Here is a 14370-nt window from a genome sequence, read left to right as displayed (position 1 = left end):
TGAAGAACCAAAAAGCCATTGATTCCTTTCGATAAGCAAAGAATGAGTTGTACACTTTGCAATATGCAAGTGCATATATGACAGATTTACAAAAAAGTTGAAGCAACACTGATAAATGAGATGGGGAAAAATTACAGAATAGAATCAATGTAGAGAGATGAGATATCCCCCAAGTACCATGTATCTGGATAATCAGTTGGTTATATCCTGGAAACTCTGCAGCCTGTTTCGCATCTTCAGTTTCAAGTTCTTTCCGTAAATAGAGCCATTTCCATTCAAAGCCTCCTTTGCAACAGGAGATGAACTGATGTAATCTACTGATTCCAACTCCTGCTGCTGATCAAAAACCAAAGAACGGCGCATGGTAGGATTCCTTGCTGAACTAGCATTTCCAGATGTCACACCTTTTAGATCAATTGATTCAGCCTTTTTGCTCAAATCCTTTATTTGAGTTTGAAACTGAGGACTTCGAGGAGTCATTGTGTTGGGATTCCTGTTTTCATCATCAAACTCATCTCCAGTATTCCAACTATCAAAATACCCAGTTCTTCCACTTCGCAGCTCTTCTTCTTCTTCTTCCACCATATCTGCCCAGCTTTTCTTACCACTGTACTTCCAAAAATCAGGGGTTGGCTTTTCATTATCTGCTGGGGACTGATGGACATTATCCAATGTACCAGAACTGTTATCTCCCAAGCAATCTTCTTCCACAGAAGCATTCATGTTTTCCATGCTCCTTGAAACAGTTTTGTCAGTACTCTGATTCTCACCTCCATCAGTAGAAATTTCCAGTGCTTTTGCATTTTCATCAACCATTTGTGGTTCTGCAGCAGATTTCTTCATACCATCTTTATCCCAAGTAACCCATCTTCTATCACCATTTACTGTATGCTCTGAAGAATGGTCGATCATGGCTTCATTTCTCACTGAGAGATGGCCTTCATTCCCCCTAGAAGTCATACTTAATATAGGTTGTAAAACAGGTCTTGCCACTGCACCTCCTTGGGGCATCCTCCAATCTCTGCGACTTGGTGAAGAGAGAGTAGACTCTGACTTTCTAGTAGTTGAAGCAAGCAAGTCTACATTCAGATTTCGAACAACATGTGCTCTAACAATTCCTGTTGATCTTTCAGATGGAAGCTTTTTATTTGAACTGCCAACACCATGGCCCCATATCTCACTTCTCTGATGTCCGTCATTAAATCCCCATGGAGGTCTTCTTGGTTGTGTATATGGAACTGGAGAAGCATATGTTTTTTCATGTAGATTTACTTCTGTTCCTATCAAACCATCCTGATTTTCCTTCATTTTGCTCGAAAAACTAGGTCTGCTATCACCTGTGTTTTTGAGATCATAATCTTTCTTCCATTTATCAAAAGACTTTGCACAACTTCCAGGTCTGAATGACTCTCTATGCTGTTCATTCGCTATCACTGTCACACCTTCAGGTCCATCTGTCCACCTTCTGGGAGGCATAGGCATATAACCAGAAACAAAATCTCTGGGTGTTCTTGAAATTCCAGTGCAGTAGTTCTCGTTCTGTTGAATTGGTCTTAAAACTGATTGCTGCTCCAGTTCAGTCAGCATTTCAAAAGCACGTTCGAAGGACTTAGCATAAGATTCATCCATTGGTTTATTTCCAGATGAATCTCTTACAGCTTGAAGCAGATGCCTTGCTTCTATAATTCTGTTCATGTGCATCAAGCAGACTGCTAAGTTGCACTGCTTGTTCTTATCTGGCTCCAGTGACAGAGCATTCCTGAAATAAATGTTTAAGAATGAAGCAAATCAGGAATACTGAAAATATTTTCCTCAAAAAAAAAAAAATGAATAATGAAAATGTGGTTTCATATGTAGTTATATGAAGTAGGATATAGAAAAACTAACTTGTAATGTTCTTCAGCAGTTGTGTAATTGCCTTGCTGCATGTAAGCCCATGCCAAGTTTCCTAGTACTCTGCATTGATGGAAGAATTTATGTAAACGTGCAGAACTTTATGGTCAAATAAACAAGAAGAAAGAAGCTGTGATATCCACCTTGATCTCTCCTGTTCAACAGTAATTTGAACCTTCTTCCCCTGAGCTCTTGCAGTCTTTGTCCTCTTTCCGCTAAAGGCAATACCTTCATCCATACGTTTCAGTTTGGACTGAAGCATTTCAATCTCATCTTCAATCCTTCCTGCCCTCTGCAAAACCAGTACATGTACAAATAGAAACTTAGCAATGCATCAACACGCATGCACAAAAGAAGATACAATACCTTAGGGCTCGGTATCGAAATCATTAACCATGATAGTATATTGAGCAATAGATAATTGTAAAAGTTAAAAATTCATTGTAAAATCTAGATAGATTGTTTATTGACTAAATACTACTGATATACAACCAAGGGAAAGAAATAGAATATGGATTAAATGAAATATAACAAGGGATGAATTTATGATTTTCAATTTCCAATTCAAGTCCGCCAAGAAATATAACAACATTGCTTCTATATATAAGCTAATCCAAACATCAATTCAAAAGCAGATCCCATAATAACACCAATCAAAATTACGTTCCATAATCAATTCCGCTTGCTATCATTATCCATTAACTAGTTTCATGAACTTGTTGCGAAAATCTTAAATTAAGCCTTTGCAAAAGGTATATGATGACAAAAATGTCGCTCAGAGAAAAATGAGATGAACACGTAAGTGCTACGGATGAAAATAAAACCCTTCAAGTACTATAAATGAATCACTGCTGATATGTAGCATCAGAATCTATGCATTTTTCAGATATGGCATAGCTCCATCACTCTCCTATTCTATAACTTTTGTGCTTTTTACTTTTGTTTGCGCTTTCTTAAAGTGGCAACACCAACTCTAGTAACAGATATAATTTTGCTAAAGTTTTCTGTTTTTCTGTGCAGATCATTTTTTGGCTAGCAATTTAGTATATTAGATTAATGTGACCCCTTGGCCACTCATACTCCGGAGTCACATATGAGCACTAATCTTTCTAAATCATAAGATAAACATAAGCCTTAACAAAACTTTACATGTGTAGACTACTGTATTGATACACCTCCTACAATAACTGAGTTAAAACAGCATATGACAAAAAAGTAACCATGAAAGGAAAAAAGGGAGGTGCTTTTACCTTGTACAATTCCACCAGCACATTGTTAAGAGACTCCTGAGACTCATAGGGGCAGAGATGGCGAAAGGATTTAATCGCTTCAATCGCCTCTTCTGCTCGATCCAGTTGTTTCATGACCACCGCCATGTCTTTCAATGCACTACCAACTCGATCTCCGGCATTTATAGCAGCCCAAAAGAGGGATATGGCCTTGCTGGGGTTCTTGTCTATCAACTGCATTTAAAGCACAGAACAAACCAAATCAACCCAGCACAAGATACATCCCAAATCCATAAGCAAGAAATGGGGGCAGTTCCTAATCTTGAAAGATAATACCCAAACAAACATTGAATACCAAAACTACTGGAATCAAATCCCAATCTACCAATTGAAACTGTAATCCCTAAATCTTATTGATGTTTTAAGTAATCACAAACAAACAATGAATACCAAATCGCCCTAGAATCAAACCTCAATCTACTAATTGAAACTGTAATACCTAAATCTTATTGCAAGAACTGAAGTCATATCCACAAACACTTGGTGTGCACTTTTCTTTTATTTTGCAAGCAACCCAATTCAAAGCCAAAATTCAATAGGAAAAAGAAGACCCAAAACAAAACCAATCCCAACCCAACAATTCAAACGCTACCCAGAAAACCCAAAATCGAAAAAGGGCCTTACTTGAACTTGTTTGGCTCTGACGTACGGCGAGTCGCCGGCGGGAACTTTATGCGCAACGTGAAAAAGATCACACCTTGCCGCCGGCGAGACTCTCTTCCTCTCCGACATGGGCACCATCGGAGGAGGGTTCGCCGGCCCTGACTTCCGTGGCGGAGGCGGCGTGAAGAACCCGGCCGGTTGAAAGCTCCGGTCTCTGGCCCACATAGCGTAAAATGCTGAGGAATTCTCCGGCGAAATTCAATTTCTCGGTGAAATCTTGAGACCCTGTTCTTGAATCTCCAAGAAAGCGAGGTAAGAAAAACAAGTGGGGGTTTGTGGTTCCGGAAAGCTCTGTGGCTTTGTTATGGGTTTTATGAGAATCGGGGTTTCTAATCACACAGAAGAGTAGAGAGGTAAAGGGGCAAGAGAGAGAGAGAGAGAGAGTGAGATTAGGAAGACGCAGGTGAAAAATGATTAGTAGCCGTTGCGAATAGAGATTTGAACGTGCCAAAATTTCATCTCGGTTTTCCTTTATAAGCTGAAAATTAGAATATACGCGCGTGTGTGTATTCAAGGCACGTGCTGAACTCAGTCCGTTTAGTTTGCAACTGTTTTCTTTTTTGTTTTCTTTCCGATTTTCCCAGAGCTCTTCTTCTTCTTCCCAATTTTCTTCTCCTTCTTCCCAATTTTCCCAGAAAACCCATAGCCTCTGTCCCTTGATAAAAGAAACCCCTAAAATCTCTCTCGAAAACCATTTTTTCAGTTCTTCGTTCGCTCCCCAATCCATATATTCTCAATTCCTGCTATCAATGGATTCGGAGATGCAAGAGAGACTGAAGCTCAAGATTCAACATGTTCTGGATGCGGTTAAAGCCCTTCAAGAATTGGAGAAACAGGTCGACCTCTGCATAGCGCACGATGTCGGACCCATGGAATCCGACCCGGCCGGAGTTAGAACCGACGCCGGAAAAGCAAAAAAGTTACTGTATCATCATCTAACCGAGCTAATGGCGATGTTGATGAAGAGTCAAGAAGCGAGCTGCTTCTCCCTCCAAGTGCCGCAGACGGAGAGAGACATGGCTTTCTTAAAAATGGTGGCGGAAGTACTTATTGGTCGTTCGGAGGAAGAAGAAGATGCAGTCGCCAAGAAACGACACCGTTTCGTAAAGACCGATCAAGATGGAATTTTCAGTCGATGTGGAAAGTGGTTTCTTGGAAGGGCGGCCGTTTGTGGCCGAGAACTTACTGCGTTCTGCGACGTGTGGGTCGCCATATCCACCGTGCTTCTTGTCGTGAAACTCTATCAACAATTCTCGTCGGCCGACATGGGTATGATTCTTTCCTGGTTATTTGATTAACTTCATCGGTGTTGAATTCCGGCTTTAGATTAATTTGTTAATTTTTTTTTTTTTTTTACCTCACCAGCTGAATTGGCGAGAGAACCCCGGGAAGCCATGGAAAACGTGAAAGATCACATCAGCTTCACCGCCAAAAAATGATTTGGTAATTTTCTATCTTTTTTTACTTTTTTTCCGATGAATTCTTTTTTTACTCAAGTAATAAGTATTTACTGAGGCTAATTCTTAACTGACTGCAGATTTACTGGACTGGAGTCACTGACTGATTTTTTTACATACATTGTTATCTGTTTAATTTTTTTTTTTTTTAAACTGTTTAAATATTTTGTAAATAGAGGGGTTATAAGGCAGAGTATCCAAAAAAAAAAAAAAGGTGCTATAAGGGGAGAGCTGAAAGCGTATAAAAGTAGCTTAGCAAAACGATTTTGATGTGGGGGTTTGACTGCTGCAATTTTGACCATCTTTTAGTAATAACTAGTTGTTACACCCGCGCGTTGCTGCGGGGTTGTTTTTTTTTTTCTTGTCCCTTCCACTGCTTTTGGTTACAACATTATTTACCCTAAGTTTCAATAAAAAAAAAAAAAAAAGGTAAGAAAAGTGAGTACTCCATTTTTTGGTATATAAAAGAAACAAACTGCAGTTGAAGAGAGGGACACCCGACTTACTTCTAATGAAAGAAAAATTATAATTAACATGAAACTGAAAATGAAAGAGCACAAAACAAAGTGCAAATACAACTTAGAAAAATGCTCTGGACACCCAAGTAAAAATCCAAAATGGTCAAATGAAACTGGTAAAAATAAGTAACAACCATAAGCACCTTAAATAATTAAACCAACAGAGAACAAATATATACATAGACAATTAAGAGAAACAACACAAAGTCTTTACATTAGTGAGAGAACTAAGAGATCCGGCTAGAGCGCGTGTGCAGTGCTTGCTCTGTGTATAGGAAGTTAATGTCAATCTTTTGTTTATAAAGAAAATTAAAAATAAATCTTGGTCTTTGTTTCACAGCGAATATCCAATTGCTGCACTCGTAGAAAGAAATGACCAGCTGCTGCGCTACCCAAACACCAAGGTAAACAATGACAATCTGGTTTAAGCACATCATCAATAGAATGGTCCTCGTAGAAACAACCAAGGCACTGTCCCATTTTCTAATTCTGCCAAAGACAGTAGAATGGATACCGGCAAGCAGACTAAGATTACATCATGGTCTGTCTGCTTGCTAATTGCAGTCTAGAAAAGCCGATGGTTCTTTCTGGGACTTCTTGTGGAAACATCTGTAAATAGATTAGTAAAAGAATGAGTACTATATCCAGACTGTCGGGCAAAAAAAAAAATTGTAAATAGGATATTCGAGTAATTGCAGTTTAGTTCATCACCTGCAGTAGCATATAGTGAGTTGTAATGCACTTCGCTCCAAAAGCTCAGCCAAAGCTCTGAAAAACAACACAAAAGGGTGGTCAAGTTTGAAGAAAAAACAAAAGAACCCTCACTGACTTTTACTTGGAAGTTCTACTATAGCAATATAACACAAAGGCTGAACAGAAACTGACATATCTTATGCGTTCTGCATTCTCTTTCAAGTTTCAATGCAGCTTGACGTTAAGATGCAGTAAGCAAATGAGATATACCTTGTGTAGGATTCCTGTCTGTAGGAAGGATCTCAATGTAGCAAGTATCCCGAAGAGAGGTGATTAAACAAATTTTGGCTCCAAACTACAGATAAAACCATAAGGCGTTAGAAGCCAATCATTCTGGAAATATCATTAGAGCAAGAAATAATGAAACCATTGATGAATAAACAAAAATAATCAACAGATACCAAGACTTTATGTTTTATGAATTTGTACTTCATTCTAATTAGAACTACAGGTTTACTATTAAATCATAACTATAAACAAATGAAACAAAGATCAACTTGGATCGTGATTTCTGCAGAATTATACTATATTACTCGATGGAAAGCAGACAACAAAGAAGTGCATTTCAGGCCTGTGTATGAAATCAAAACCTGAAACTAAGTGAGGTTTTGCAGTGCAGACCAAGGATTTATGATCAGTGATGCTAATTAATTAATTGTGGTCCACCATTTCCTCACTTCTTATGATTACAATACAATTCACTTCTCATCTAGATGCAAGCGAACAATTACATGGAACATAAGATCATCCAAATCATGCCTTCACAAATAAATGGTTCAAGTGACGAAGAAAGTAGGCATCTTCACAAAATGACCACAGAACATATAAAAAAGGGAAATTGCTTCTTGATAGTCCCACACAATACAAACCCTTCTGTCCCTTTGAATGGTTTGGAGAACTTGGTCTTGGAATCCCATCTTCTTTCAAAAGATAATCATCTGCCTAGGAAAAACAAATAAATAAATCAATATGAATTGAGGCCAAAAAACAACTGCACTTTGTTAATTGTAATTGATTAGTATAATCACCTTGAGCCACAAACTTGTTGATGTCTTGAATCCGGTGCAGAAAACGATGGACTCAAACTGGTACGACTTCCCCTTTTTGAGTTCCACATCGCTTCCTCTTATGCTGCCTATTTCTGCGGGTAAAACCTGCATGGATAAAAAAAAAAAAAAGAAGCATTGCAAGTTGTAGTTTTAGACTTCTATTTAGTTATCTTGTTAATACAAACTCAAAACAAATGACAATAAAACCGAAAAATTGACGTATGAGGCAGAGGATCATGTTTTGTTTACCTGAATCTCGCCGGACTTGATCTTACTACAGGTGCCGACATCAATGGTCGGATACTTGCTGTAATTGATCTTCATAAAGAAAGGGCCCTCTTTTGGCCTGGGTATCCCGTACTTGGGTCAGGTCTCCATAAACCAGCTTGCTAAGCAAAACCATCAAAGAATCCACTTTGCTAAATCAAAGATATCTTAACAAAACCAAGGCCAAGTAAACCATCCTTCTTGACAAAAAATGAACCTGCATATCACATCATTTCATATAATATTAAGCTAAATCTTATATTTAACCACAAAATATCATACACGTCAGATTTTGACTACCTTACCGGGCTTTGAACAGTGATTGAAGTCTTTGCACCATCGTTTGCCAGATCCAAAGCAATTTCCATGCCGGAATTCCCAGAGCCAGCCTCGATTTAATGCACCCTCCGATCCTCAGATAGATAAACCTAATTTAATCTCACAGATAGGAATCACAGAATGTTCAGTTTACACTGATATTCAATTGCTGAAGCATAGAATCATCTAAACGTTCATAAGGAGTGTACTGAGTCCTAACATTATCAACACCAATGGCATTCACAAACCAAAATCAAGAACTCAATTATTTCAATACTGAATTAAAATTGAAACTGAAATCTCAATCATACTTGATTCTAGAAACTTAAAGTCTTACCGACCGTTCACTGTTGTCGAAGTTGTAGCTTGTAGCTTCTGAGATTTCTTCAAAAATTGATTGAAATTGGAAAACTCCATACAGTTCAGAGCAAGGACACTAAGGAGAGTGACCGAGCGAGAGAAAGGAAAGAAAGTAGATTGGGCGCAAACCGAAGAAGGATTTTATATCTAGGGCGGATGGCAAGGCTGTAAATTATTACAAAATAAGGACAAAATTGTAATTTTAATAATCGGCTCGGCTGGAGCTGGTACTGTTACTAAGCCGATGATGAACAGTGATTCACAATCCCTCCTTTAATATATAGTATAATATGCTAGTAATTTTGCTTTCCCTTTTTTTACTATGTCAAACCTTTTGAGAATTGATATGCAGGAGAAAATATATATGCAAAGCAAACACTGTTTAAGTATAATGTATTTGAGAGAGATTGATGAGAGAGATGTGTATTATTATTGAGAATAGGAGCCCTATATATAGGGATTACAAAGTGCTAGTTCTAATGTTACAAGGAATACCAATCCGTGTAGGATTGGGAAATCTAGAACCTTCTCTCCTATTGCTACTCCTAGTTTGATAAGGCACACTAAATCGATATTCCTTCAACACTCCCCCTTGTGCCGCTTCAAACTTGGTGGTGACGCTTCATCCGTTGCCTCGTTAAAAACCTTGCCAGGTAACAAAAACCCTGTGGGATAAAAATAACCCTGGTCGAAGGACAAAAAGAGCACAACACGTCCTTCACTCTTCGAGATCGAACATGTAGACATCATAACTCCCCCTGATGTCGATATCTCCCCCTGATTGCTATAATCATGGGAGTTCGGATAACTTTCTCAATCCGATGCTCTTCACATGTTTCTCGAAGGTGGATTTAGGTAACGACTTAGTGAATAAGTCCGCTACATTATCCTCTGATCGGATTTGATTCACTTCAATCTTTAGAAGTGATTGTTGTTGCTGATTATAAAAGAACTTAGGCGATATATGCTTGGTGTTGTCGCCCTTGATGAAACCTAACTTCATTTGTTCAATACAAGCTGCATTATCCTCATAAATGCATGTAGGTTCATTTGTGGTAGACTTCAAACCACAACTTCCTTGAATGTGTCGAATTACAGACCTTAGCCATACACATTCACGTACAGCTTCATGTAGAGCAATAATCTCTGCATGATTTGAGGAAGTAGCAACAAGGGTCTGTTTTGTAGACCTCCAAGATATCGCAGTGCTTCCCATGGTAAAGACATAACCAGTTTGGGAGCGGCCTTTGTGAGGGTCAGAGAGGTACCCTGCATCAGCAAAACCCATCAAGACATCATTGTCGTTTTGATGGAGGGAGATAGGAGAACGCCGGCCACCATGAGCGGTGGCGGCGCCGGCGGCGGCAACATGGCCGGCGGCCATTCCATGGACGGGGGCGTTTTGCCTTTTGGGGTCCAATCCCAATTTTCCGTCATTCCTTTTCTCTCTATAGGGATAGAATAGGCCCATATCAATCGTACCTCTTAGGTATCGAAAGATTGTCTTTATACCAATCCAATGGCGGCGTGTTGGCGCAGAGCTATGTCGAGCTAACAAGTTCACTGTGAATGAGATATCCGGTCTTGTGCATTGAGCTAAGTACAATAATACGCCTATTGCACTCAAATAGGGCACCTCGGCCTCTAATGGTTCTTCGTCCTCATCCCTTGGACGAAACGGATCTTTTCCGGGCTCAAGACTACGGCCGATCATGGGAGTACTCGTAGGCTTTGCTTTATCTTCATTAAAGCGCCTTAGGATTTTCTGAGTATATGCAGACTGATGGATCAAGATTCCATCACTACGGTGCTCGAGTTCTAAACCGAGACAAAACCGTGTTTTCCCAAGATCTTTCATCTCAAATTCGGATTTCAAGTATTTAGCAGTTTCCTTCAACTCATCTAGAGTTCCAATTAGGTTCATGTCATCGACATAAACTGCTACGATTGCAAATCCGGAACTTGTTCTTTTAATGAACACGCATGGGCATATTTCATTGTTAATATATCCCTTCCCAGTCAAGTAGTCACTTAGACGGTTATACCACATCCGTCCGGATTGTTTTAATCCATATAGTGAGCGTTTTAATCTTATTGAAAACGCGCTCCGTGGTTTAGAGCCACTTGATTTGGGTAATTGAAGTCCATCTGGAACCTTCATATATATCTCTGAATCTAGATCCCCATAGAGATATGCTGTAACCACATCCATAAGCTGCATGTCAAGTTTTTCGGAAACTACCAAACTGACAAGGTAGCGGAACGTTATAACGTCCATTACGGGAGAATATGTCTCCTCGTAGTCAATTCCAGGGCGTTGTGAGAAACCTTGCGCCACAAGGCGGGCTTTGTATCTAACAACCTCATTTTTCTCATTACGCTTTCTAACAAAGACCCATTTATGGCCAACAGGCTTTACATTTGGGGGTGTCTGCGTTACAGGCCCAAATACCTGTCTCTTTGTTAGTGAATCCAATTCAACCTGGATTGCATCTTTCCATTTAGGCCAATCCGCTCTTTGTTGACATTCTTCAACAGAGCGAGGTTCGATATCATCATATTCTATAATTCCTTTTGCAATATGATATGCAAATGCATCATCAATCGCCATAGAATTTCTATCCATCATCTCATGTACACTAGTGTAATTTATGGAGATCTCTCTATTATCTGGAGTTGGTTCTGACATTGGAGCGTCCCCCAATGATGTCTCTTGGACATAACCATAATCCGGAATATTCTCATGAGATGGATTATTTACATCGATGATTAATGGATTATTTTGTGCCGAACTCGCTTTCTTTCTTGGGCGAGAATCCATCGAACCTATGGGCCTCCCGCGCTTCTTGGCGGGAGCCGTGGGCCTAGCCACAACGTCACCATCATTGAGAGATGGGACGTTGGCGCCATGCTCATGCATTCTTGAGTTGGCGTCATGTCCTCTACTTTTAGGGACATCAATCCTTGCAGGCACGTTTGCAGCAGGTATGTGTGATCTCGTCACTTTAGCGATATCAGAAAACGCATCAGGCATCGAATCTGCTACGTTCTGAAGATCGAGAATTCTCCGCACTTCAATTTCTGACTGTGCGGTTCGGGGATCAAGATGAGACAGAGTGGGGACAGACCACGACAATTCCTGTCGTTCCTGTTGAACATTGATGTTCTTATCTCCCCCTAACGACGGGAAGACTGTCTCATCGAAGTGACAATCCGCAAATCTAGCGGTAAAGAGATCGCCTGTCAAGGGTTCTATGTAGCGGATAATCGTTGGAGAATCATATCCAACATAAAGGCCTAATCGTCCTTGAGGACCCATTTTGGTGCGCTGTGGCGGCGCAATAGGCACATAGACTGCACACCCAAATATGCGTAAGTGTGAGACATCAGGCTCATACCCAGTAACCATCTGGGACGCAGAGAAGGGTTGAGTGGCAGTGGGCCTCAGACGAATAAGCACAGCTGCATGCAATATTGCATAGCCCCAAGCAGAAATAGGGAGATTGGTGCGCATCACCAATGCTCGAGCAACCATTTGTAGTCGTTTAATGGTGGCTTCTGCGAGACCATTTTGGGATGTTCAACATCAATCCCAATGGACATGCAATAATCATCAAAAGCCTTTGATGTAAACTCCCCAGCATTGTCTAATCTTATAGACTTAATGAGATGATCAGGGTGGTGAGCCCGTAACTTAATTATTTGTGCTAGGAGTTTAGCAAATGCAGCGTTCCTTGTGGACAATAGCATGACATGTGACCAGCGTGTCGATGCATCAACCAACACCATAAAATATCTAAATGGTCCGCATGGTGGTTGAATAGGTCCACAAATATCACCTTGGATTCTTTGCAAGAATGGTATATTTTCTTTGGTGTCCTTTGCATAGGATGGTCTCGATCCTAACTTTGCTAAAGAGCAGGCTTTGCAGAACGAATGATGGGCTTTGGAAACAACCAATGAGGATTTTGGTTGAGCCATGAAGTCACAATGGACCTTAGAAGTAAAAATGGGAGTCAAGGGAGCAGGGGTGGCGTCAAAGCCACCCTTGGGCCGCAGGGGGATGGCGGCGCCGACCGGGGATGGCCGGACTTGAGGGGGAAAGGCGCCGTGAGGCGCAGGTGCTCCTCCTTGATCCAAATTTCGAGTTTTACTTCCTTTCGTTCTGAAAAAGGGATGTCCGTGTGAAGCCTTTAATATACGGATCATCATGTCACGACCTGGGTGTCCCAAACGGTCGTGCCAAAGCCTATACGTGTCGGAATCCCATAAATCATCTCTCATGACATGGTTGGATTCAATGACTTGAATAGTGGTTGCATACAACCCACTAGAGCGACACAGAAGTTTCTCTAATACTCGTTTATGTCCGTAGTCATTAGAGGTGATGCAAAGGAACTCTTGTCCATTCTCACAATGTGTTTCCACATGAAAACCATTGGCTCTTATATCTTTGAAATAATAAAGTTCGAAAAACATGTCTACGACATGAGATAAAATAAATCGATACTTTATTAATAATATCCAATGATGACACCAAAGTTTCGTGACCATAATCTAATCCAATATAAAAATCAAATCGTAGACAAATCGTAGTCACTCTATCCGTTCGGCAATTTCAATTTAGTTGTGACCAGGTAAGGTAAGGCGAGATTTTGGTGGAGCGTTGCTCACTTTTAAAACCGTTCTCTCAGATCAAACCTTGCCTAGACATCACAAGTACTCTTGAGTACGCCTAGAGGGAAAGAGTTAATACAATAAGTCATTTTATTGATATAAGGCATAATTGCCATGACATAATTCTTGGAAAAATAAAAGACTATAAATAAAAATCTGCGGTATTTTGTCTTCATCGCCAGATTTAAAGTCTTTGTGAACTCGAAGTCTTGATCACCATGATGCGACTACCTTCGTAGGTACATTGCAAATTCAGGTCCATTGATCAGACGTTCCATATCAGAAATAGACACCATAAAGAGGATTCTCCCTTGATTGAGGCGCATTGGGGCAATATGCATAGTCCCTAGGACTGGTGGCGTTGGAAAGTGGTGCCAATGGCCAACGTTGGCTCCATGGTTTCCAACCCTATTTCCCTCAAAATCACGCCTCCTACGGTCGTGGGATTGTCGCCTTGAGCGATTACCTTCTTGAGCATTTCGATCGTATGGATTATGACGTCGATGGCGACTTTCTCTAGCCATAGGACGATGCTCTTGATAGCTATCTTGAAGCCTATCAAATCTTCTTTTCACAAGTTCATTGCCATGTCTTTCAGTAGTGACCATAGCTTCAATAAGCTGTTGAAAACTTGTGATCCGCCTTGCATTTACATGAGTCCGGAATAAGTCAGAGGACCTCATAGCATAGACGGGGAAGGTATTGAGGGTTTTCTCAATCAATTGGTCTTCTGTGATTGTTTTTCCACAGAGACGCATCATTGCTCTGATGCTGAGAGCTTCCGAATAAAATTGCATGACAGTGTCAAATTCAGAAAAGCGAAGATGTTTCCATTCTGCTTCTGTATTCGGAAGTATGGAGTCACGAACATTGCCATATCGTTCGCGAAGCGCATGCCAAAGCTTTATGGCGCTATCCTCATTTATGAACTCAAACTGTAGGTCACTATCCATGTGACGTTTCATGAAGGCAAGTGCCTTGGAATTATCTTTCTCAGTTTGAGGGTCTGGAGCTGTTTCTATAGGACAAAGCTCTTGGATTGTATGCAATAAATCACGGGCAATGAGGTGGATCTCGACATCAATGGCCCAAATTAAGTACCTTTTGCCTGCATAATCCAATGGAA

At 40.3% G+C, this 14370-nt stretch overlaps 3 protein-coding genes across 15 annotated transcripts; 1 reads left to right on the top strand and 2 right to left on the bottom strand.

Moving 5' to 3' along the window:
- Window positions 1–20: 20 nt before the first annotated feature.
- LOC112166621 lies at window positions 21–4270 on the bottom strand. Its single transcript, XM_024303499.2, has 5 exons — window positions 3807–4270; window positions 3144–3356; window positions 2037–2185; window positions 1888–1956; window positions 21–1759 (listed from the first exon to the last, which is right to left on the bottom strand). Exons 1-5 carry the CDS (start codon window positions 4008–4010, stop codon window positions 193–195), a joined length of 2202 nt encoding a protein of 733 aa, XP_024159267.1. The 5' UTR covers window positions 4011–4270; the 3' UTR covers window positions 21–192.
- Window positions 4271–4311: 41 nt separating this feature from the next.
- Window positions 4312–5593, top strand: LOC112201659. Its single transcript, XM_024342569.2, has 3 exons — window positions 4312–5114; window positions 5211–5288; window positions 5383–5593. Exons 1-2 carry the CDS (start codon window positions 4595–4597, stop codon window positions 5282–5284), a joined length of 594 nt encoding a protein of 197 aa, XP_024198337.1. The 5' UTR covers window positions 4312–4594; the 3' UTR covers window positions 5285–5288; window positions 5383–5593.
- A 350-nt stretch (window positions 5594–5943) lies between these two features.
- On the bottom strand, window positions 5944–8861 carry LOC112165894 (probable indole-3-pyruvate monooxygenase YUCCA10). 13 transcript variants are annotated; one of them, XM_040506854.1, is made up of 8 exons: window positions 8545–8861; window positions 8190–8317; window positions 7872–8106; window positions 7602–7727; window positions 7333–7515; window positions 6784–6868; window positions 6532–6588; window positions 5944–6429 (listed from the first exon to the last, which is right to left on the bottom strand). In XM_040506854.1, the coding sequence occupies exons 3-8, from the start codon at window positions 7944–7946 to the stop codon at window positions 6386–6388; spliced, it is 570 nt and encodes a 189-aa protein (XP_040362788.1). In that variant the 5' UTR covers window positions 7947–8106; window positions 8190–8317; window positions 8545–8861; the 3' UTR covers window positions 5944–6385. The 13 variants fall into 13 exon arrangements, 9 of the variants coding, with proteins under 9 accessions (XP_040362788.1, XP_040362789.1, XP_024158360.1 ...); XM_040506855.1 differs by having other exon boundaries at window positions 7872–8011; XM_024302592.1 differs by having other exon boundaries at window positions 8195–8317.
- Between the last annotated feature and the right edge of the window lie 5509 nt (window positions 8862–14370).

This window comes from Rosa chinensis, chromosome 5, assembly GCF_002994745.2.
Source record: "Rosa chinensis cultivar Old Blush chromosome 5, RchiOBHm-V2, whole genome shotgun sequence".
Classification (NCBI taxonomy): Eukaryota; Viridiplantae; Streptophyta; class Magnoliopsida; order Rosales; family Rosaceae; genus Rosa; species Rosa chinensis.
Note: the sequence above shows the minus strand (reverse complement) of the source record. Positions and strands in the feature narration are given on the sequence as shown.

What these genes read in the sequence shown, in the direction of transcription:
- LOC112166621 (XM_024303499.2), bottom strand. Translation starts at nt 4,010, where the DNA reads ATGTGGGCCAGAGACCGGAGCTTTCAACCGGCCGGGTTCTTCACGCCG. An exon ending in TCAGAGCCAAACAAGTTCAA is followed by an intron (nt 3,357 to 3,806) that starts GTAAGGCCCTTT and finishes CTTTAAATGCAG; the next exon opens with TTGATAGACAAGAACCCCAG. An exon ending in GTTGAACAGGAGAGATCAAG is followed by an intron (nt 1,957 to 2,036) that starts GTGGATATCACA and finishes CCATCAATGCAG; the next exon opens with AGTACTAGGAAACTTGGCAT.
- LOC112201659 (XM_024342569.2), top strand. Translation starts at nt 4,595, where the DNA reads ATGGATTCGGAGATGCAAGAGAGACTGAAGCTCAAGATTCAACATGTT. An exon ending in ATTCTCGTCGGCCGACATGG is followed by an intron (nt 5,115 to 5,210) that starts GTATGATTCTTT and finishes TTACCTCACCAG; the next exon opens with CTGAATTGGCGAGAGAACCC.
- LOC112165894 (XM_024302595.1), bottom strand. Translation starts at nt 7,946, where the DNA reads ATGAAGATCAATTACAGCAAGTATCCGACCATTGATGTCGGCACCTGT. An exon ending in TCAAGTCCGGCGAGATTCAG is followed by an intron (nt 7,728 to 7,871) that starts GTAAACAAAACA and finishes TTATCCATGCAG; the next exon opens with GTTTTACCCGCAGAAATAGG. An exon ending in CAACAAGTTTGTGGCTCAAG is followed by an intron (nt 7,516 to 7,601) that starts GTGATTATACTA and finishes TGTTTTTCCTAG; the next exon opens with GCAGATGATTATCTTTTGAA.